General features: G+C 40.3%; 1 protein-coding gene across 1 annotated transcript in view; it reads right to left on the reverse strand.

Moving 5' to 3' along the window:
• Nucleotides 1–818: 818 nt before the first annotated feature.
• ZNF483 (zinc finger protein 483) overlaps nucleotides 819–7,036 on the reverse strand; it is a 13,377-nt gene continuing 7,159 nt past the window's right edge. Inside the window, exons 3-5 of the mRNA XM_007936770.1 lie at nucleotides 4,969–5,095; nucleotides 4,499–4,594; nucleotides 819–2,362 (exon numbers count right to left, since the gene is read on the reverse strand). Of these exons, the coding sequence (XP_007934961.1) occupies nucleotides 819–2,362; nucleotides 4,499–4,594; nucleotides 4,969–5,095 (1,767 nt within the window). The remainder of the gene's footprint in view (nucleotides 2,363–4,498; nucleotides 4,595–4,968; nucleotides 5,096–7,036) is intronic.

The following is a 7,036-nucleotide window of genomic DNA, read 5'->3' on the forward strand; positions in this document are numbered from 1 at the left end:
TGGCAGAGATGACGCAAGTGGAAGCCCTCTGGATTCCCAGTCTCAGCCAATCAGTGGAAAAGAGGTTGGGGTGTTCTGTCCAGTTAAAACATTCCCTGAAGGCAAACTTGTGAGTTTAACTGATCTGTTCCTTCGTATGGCATTCCAGAGATTCCTGCACTGGGTATTTAAAAAAGGATACTGTCATCTCACTTCACTAGAGTCCAGCAACCGAAATCAGAGGACTTCTCTTCTAGAGAAACCTGAAAGTGCCCATCAATCTAAAATGGTTAACTCATTTTCAGTTTTGGAGAATATGTGAGATCGGGAAACACTGAAATCCTCAGTCCAACCGCTTCACTCTACTCTTAAAGAACTGAAATTTGGAAAAGGTCCAATAATTCTGCCCGAGATTATGTAGCATGTTGGTTGGCGAGTAGGGGCAGAACCCAAGTCAAGTGTTCTTTCCAACACACTACCTAGTAGTGGAAGGGGAGCTAGAAGGAAAAAGCAAAATCCCCAGGAGAAGAGTTAGTGAGCTGGTCCTGTGCAAATTCTCCCCGCCTCCACCTTGGGTTTAAGATTCAAGCTTGGCCTTCAAAATCACTTCCCATTTCAAACTACTTTCCTCACTTTCACATGACTTTACCAACCCTAATTACTATCTACCAGCAGCCAGTATCTTACAAAGACTGATGAATGGGAAAAGTATTCTTTTTCCTAGCTGCCACCCTATCAGCGTTACAGCTAATAATCAGTGCTATGGTAGTTTCCATCTCAGGTTTTTAATAAGGGGTAATTTTGATGACATGTCCCCCAGTTTTGTCATAACCCCAGAATTACTCTCCAGAGTGAAATCCTCGATGTCTGATGAGGCCTGAATTACTTTTAAATGTCTTCTCACATTCATTACACTCATACTCTCTCCTTCCAGTGTGAATTTTGAGGTGTTCCACAAGGATTGAGCTTCGACTAAAGGTTGCCCCACAGTAGTCACATTCATAGGGTTTCTCTCCAGTGTGAATTCGGTGATGTTCATTAAGAGACGAACTCTGACTGAAGGATTTCCCACATTCTTTACATTTATAAGGCTTCACACCAGTATGAATTCTCTGATGACGACTAAGGAGTGAATGGGTAGGGAAGGCTTTCTCACACTGGCTACATTTGTAGGGTTTTTCTCCTGAATGAAGTCTTTGATGATAAATAACAGATGTAAAATGGCTAAAGGTCATCCCACAATCATTACATAAGTACGGTTTTTCTCCAGTATGAATCCTCTGATGTCGAGTAAGGCAAGAATTCTGTCTAAAGGCCTTGCCACATTCACTACATTTATAGGGTTTCTCTCCAGTATGAATTCTCTGATGTTTGGAAAGGGACGAGCTATGACTGAAAGATTTTCCACAATTGTTACATGTATAAGGTTTTTCTCCAGTGTGAATTCGCTGATGCTGGATCAGAGAAGAACTGTCGCTGAATGGTCTCCCACAGTCTTTACACTTGTAGGGTTTTTCTCCAGTATGAACTCTCTGATGTTTAATGAGATGGGCACTCAGGGTGAAAGTCTTTCCACAGTCTTCACATTTGAAGGGTTTTTCTCCGCTATGAGTTCTGTGGTGTGGTGTGAGTGAGGAACTGTCACTGAACGCCTTTCCACATTCATTGCACATATAGGGTTTTTCCCCAGTGTGAATTCTGCGATGTTTAGTGAGCGATGCACTATAGCCAAAGGCTTTTCCACACTTACTGCATTTATGCGTTTTTTCTCCAGTCTCAGTACTCTCATCTTTATTCACAGTGGTATCCTGACACAAAGCTTTCCAGCATTTATCACATGTGGAGTTTTTCCCATTAGCAGCTCTCTTACTAAGGGATGAGACCCAAGTAAAGGATATACCACAGCTAGTGCACGTCCTCGTTTTATCCCTCGAATGAATTTTCTTATGTTTCTGACGTTCCCTACGAGATGAAGAGTGACTTAAGGCTTTCCCACCTTTACTGCATTTCCGTTTTTTTTCTCCAGCATGTTCTTTGCGGTTCAGAACAAGGCCTGAATGGAAACTGAAGGATTTCTTACATTCGTTATACCTCCGAGATTTCTTCTTTAAGTAGACTCTCAGATGTTTAATTATGTCCGAAGTTTGTCTGAAATTCTTGCCGAAGAGGCTGTTTTCGGCGGCAAGGCCTGACCTCACAACGAGGCTTCCACCCGAGTTTTCATCCTTCTTGCCTCTCCTGTGAGCTTTCTTTCGGGTGACTACTTCTCGGGGACGTTTCTGACTACTGTGGTCCTTCTCTAACCTGTCACCACTTTCTCCCATCATTAAGTCACAATCATCACCCCTAAGGAAACTTTCCATGACCGCATCCAGACACAATTCTTCCGTAAAACCATCACGATTTGGAATGGAGTCCTTTGATTTACATCTAGGATCATGTTCTAAAAGAAATAAACAGAAAATTTCCTGTTTGGAATAAAGAAAGCTGCTATATGAGGGGCTAAAACAGAATATAGAAAATAATGAGTATAAAGAACATGGCTTGGACAGTTCTCAAACAAAGGCTTGTGAACAGAGCCTTAAAAAACAAGGAAAGGAAAGGAGACATAGAAAAACAAGGTAAACATAGCAGCTGAACAACAAAAACAAACTCCCTGCTATCAAATCAATTCAGACTCACAGCAACCCCCATTGGGTTTCCAAGGCTGTAAATCTTTATGGGAGCAATGGCCCCACCTTTCTTCCATGGAGTGGCTGGTGGGTTCAAACCCTTGATCTTTTGGTTAACAGGCAAATGCCTTAACCACTGCGCCACCAGAACTGTTTAACACAGCAGTTAGGAAGATGAAAAGTTTATGCTTTTCAGTTAAGAGATGAAAGTCCTGACCCACATTTTAAATCACTTTAATAGGCTCCCAACCTATCTTTCCCTGAATCCAAACTTTTCTCTTTCAAAATAATAATAAAAGCACACACATTGATTGAATGCTTGCCAAACACCAGGTCCCATGCCGAGTACTTTACTTGTCTTATTTCATTGAATCTTCACAACAACCCTATGAAGTAGATCCTATAATTATCCATTTTATAGATGTAACAACTATGTACATAGAATGTAAGTGGCCTGCCCAAGATCATGTGGATTATAAGTGGTAGAGCCAGATTTCTAACCTAGTCTGATGTCAAAGGTCATGGTTTTGATCTCTATACCATACTGCTTCTCTTTAAAGGAGCCAAATGGCACATGTTTTACAGAAAATGTTAATCACATCACAGACATGCAATAACACTGATGCTACACTTTCAAAGGTTTCCACAATCTGGTCTTATTCTATTTATAAACACTTGCTGATATACTTATCGGGCATCCATTACTGTCCATGCCACATTGTAGTATTTTCAGTCCTCTTTTTTTTGGTATTGCCACTTACTATTATTTACAATGCAATCCTATAGCACCCTCATCTATCACAAGCATTTAAATTTTACAGGGCCTAGAGGGAAGACAGCCTGGTGATCTGCATTCAAAAGGTCACAGCCTTGCAAACCCCATGGTGCACAATTCTACTGTGCACACATGGAGTCACCAGGAGTCACAAATGACTCAATGGCAACTAACAGCAGAGTGCAAGTCCCACAGTCTCCACAAAGCTTTCTCCATCCAGTGACTGTTAACCTGGAAGGATTAATATTTACAGATATTGAAATCTATATACCTATACATTTAGACATACATGTGTATATGAAAAAAGTCCCCCTTTACAAATGCCATTATACTAAAGGCTTATATTGTACATGCTGTTTACTGGGTGAAGTCCTACTTATCCTTCACGATTCAGTTCAAGTTTAATTCAGCCACTGCTCCTACCAATTCCATAGCTCCTTGTACATGTATTAGTTAGCACTCATCACATTGCTAACATTTTTTGTTTTAATACACTCCTATGGTGTTCATGAAAATGCACCTCTCAGACCTTCTCCTGTAGGAAGTTTGCTTGAAGCCCTTGCTGCTAAAGAATATGGACCCTTCACTGCATTCATACCAAGGCCACTTTCCTGTGGCTGCTCCCAAATGATGACTGTGTGTGGCAAGGATACTGAGGCTGGCACTTTTCTGCAAACAAGTGACTCCTCGGAAGGGCAACGTTGGTACAAGGGCTCCCTTTTGACTTTGCCAAAGCATTCTTAGAATGACACTGCAGTCTAAGAAGACTCTCTCCCTTCCTTCCCTCTCTCATTCACAGGGGTCAGGTCTGTGTCATGCTCTGATAGTTTTCCCAGCCTCTTTCTGTTCCCTCTCCCTTTTCTTACACTAGAATTTTCCCCAATAAATCTCTTACATGGCTAATCATTTATTGGCATCTACTTCTCCCAGGAACCAGACTGACAGTCTCTCGCATTAAAATGAGTACTCCAGGAAGAAGGGCTGTACTTCAGCCCATTCAACATTTCACAGGTTCTTCTCTACTGACCTGGTGAGCAACCGTTCTAATTTCCCTGACTTTTTTCCAACTTACCTGGTCTGGAGCCTTTGGACACTTCTTTTTCCAGTAGCCATGGCATCACAACCCACTTCAGCTGGGCAATCAAATCTAGTTTGGAAACTGGAAAACCTGCTCATAGATAGAGACAAAAATGGAAAATGGTTGTTTACGCATAGAATAAAGATATCGTCTCTGGTCCTTCAGGGAAGATTGAAGATACCTTTCAATACAGAAATCTGAAGAGGAAATGGGCGAAGGCAAGGCCTCAACAACAACCAAGTGAAGCTTTACGTTTCTGGTTCGAGGAAGCAAAGGCCCATCTTTGGAGGAAATGTTGTAGAAAAGTACGTTTTTAGGACCCAATTTTAGGATTAGTCATCTTAACCCCTGCATGTCCAGCCAAAACAAAGTTAAAGTACTTCACATAACACTTATCTTTCAATAATAACAGGAGACAAAAGGAAAGCCAACTAAGATGCTAGCTCTTGAAGAGATGTCTTTACCCAGAAATTCCAGGTTCCTAAAGTTCTCCAGTAGAACTTCCACAAATAGCTCCTTTTGACAAGGCTCCAGCCTCTTCCACTCTCCCCTGGAAAAATTCACAGCCACATCTCTGAATGTCATGGATTCCTGGAACACCAAACACAGATATTTTACATTGGTACAATCAAGAGGTCACAACCTTGCAAACCCCACCATGCACAATTCTACTGTGCACACACGGAGTCACCAGGAGTCACAAATGACTCAATGGCAACTAACAACAGAGTGCAAGTCCCACAGTCTCCACAAAGCTTTCTCGAAACATCTAATGACTGTTAACCTGGAAGGATTAATATTTACAGATATTGTAATATCTGTAAGACCCTAAGACCCTAAGGATCCAAAGAAGTAGTCAGGATATAAAGTAATGGCTTTGACAGCATTCAAATTTTCAAGAACTCCAAAGCAAGCTATTACATGACAAATATCACTATGATCATCTGTAGTACAAGTGATGCAGAACGTGGGTATGGTACAATCCCTGCCTCTCCCATTCAGCCTCTGCTAAGAAATGCTGTACAAGGATTCTCTGGAATGACTAACACTGATCAAGTTCCCCACTGATTCCACAATTCAGAGAAAAATATTAAATGAAAGGTATAATTTATATTTCCACACTCCAAATGCATGGAATTAATATAAGCTAACCATACATAATATATAAGAAGCTCTAGTGGTGTAGTGCCTAAAGCATTTGACTGCTAGCTAGACGGCTTTAGTGGTTCAAACCTACCAGCCACTCTGTTGAAGGAAGACTAGGCAATCTACTTCTGTAAGGATTTACTGCCTCGGAAACCCAAAGGGGGTTGCTATGAGTTGGAATTGACTTGATAGCAGTGAGTCTGATTTTTGGTATACATAATATATACATAAAAGTAGTATCAAGTACCAAAACCGGGCAAAGACATTACTGAAATGGAAAATTACAGACCAATATCCCTCATGAATATGGATGCAAAAATCTTCAACAAAATACTGGCCAATAGACTCTAACAACATATCAAAAAAATAATACATTACGACCAAGTGGGGTTCATGTCAGGTATGCAAGGATGGTTCAACATTAGAAAATCAACATCATCCAGCACATAAATAAAACAAAGGAAAAGAATGATATGATCATATCAATCGATGCAGAAAAGGTGTTTGATAAAATTCAACACTCATTCCTGATAAAAACTGTCAGCAAAATAGGAATAGAAAGAACATTCTTCAGCATAATAAAGGGCATCTTGCAAAAGCAACAGCCAACATTATTCTCAATGGAGAGAGACTGAAACCATTCCCCGTGCAAACAAAGGATGTCCTCTATCATCATTTCTATTCAACGTTGTATTGGAAGTCCTAACGAGGGCAATAAGGCAAGAAAGGGAAATCAAAGACATCCAAATTGGTAAGGAAGAAGTCAAACTATCACTATTTGCTGATGATCCTATACCTAGAAAATCCAAGAAACTCAGCAAAAAAAAACTACTGGAACTAATTGAGAGATTTAGCATAGTGGCAGGATACAAGATCAACATCCAAAAATCAGTTGGATTCCTCTATACCAACAAAGAGATTCCTGAAAAAGAAATAAGGAAATTAATACCATTTACAATAGCTACCAAAAAAAATAAAATACTTGGGAATAAATCTTACTAGGGACACAAAAGACCCATACAAATAAAACTACAAAAGACTACTTCAAGAAACCATGAGAGATCTACATAAACAGAAGAACATATCATGCTCATGGACAGGAAAATTGAACATTGTGAAAATGTCAGTTCTACCCAAAGCAATGTATACATTCAATGCAATCCCAATCTAGATCTCACCAGCATTCTTTAAGAATATGGAAAAACCAATCACTAACTTCATATGGAAAGGAAAGAGACCTCAGATAAGCAAAGGATTACTGAAGAAGAAGAAAGTAGAAGGTCTCACACTGCCGGATCTCAAAACCTACTACACAGCCACAGTAGCCAAAACTGCCTGGTATTGTGGTGGGAGGGGAGGAAGGCAATACTACCAAAAAAAAAAAAA

The sequence above is a fragment of the Orycteropus afer genome, unplaced genomic scaffold (genome assembly GCF_000298275.1).
Source record: "Orycteropus afer afer isolate SDZICR_OR568_19922 unplaced genomic scaffold, OryAfe1.0 scaffold00037, whole genome shotgun sequence".
In the NCBI taxonomy this organism is placed as follows: domain Eukaryota; kingdom Metazoa; phylum Chordata; class Mammalia; order Tubulidentata; family Orycteropodidae; genus Orycteropus; species Orycteropus afer.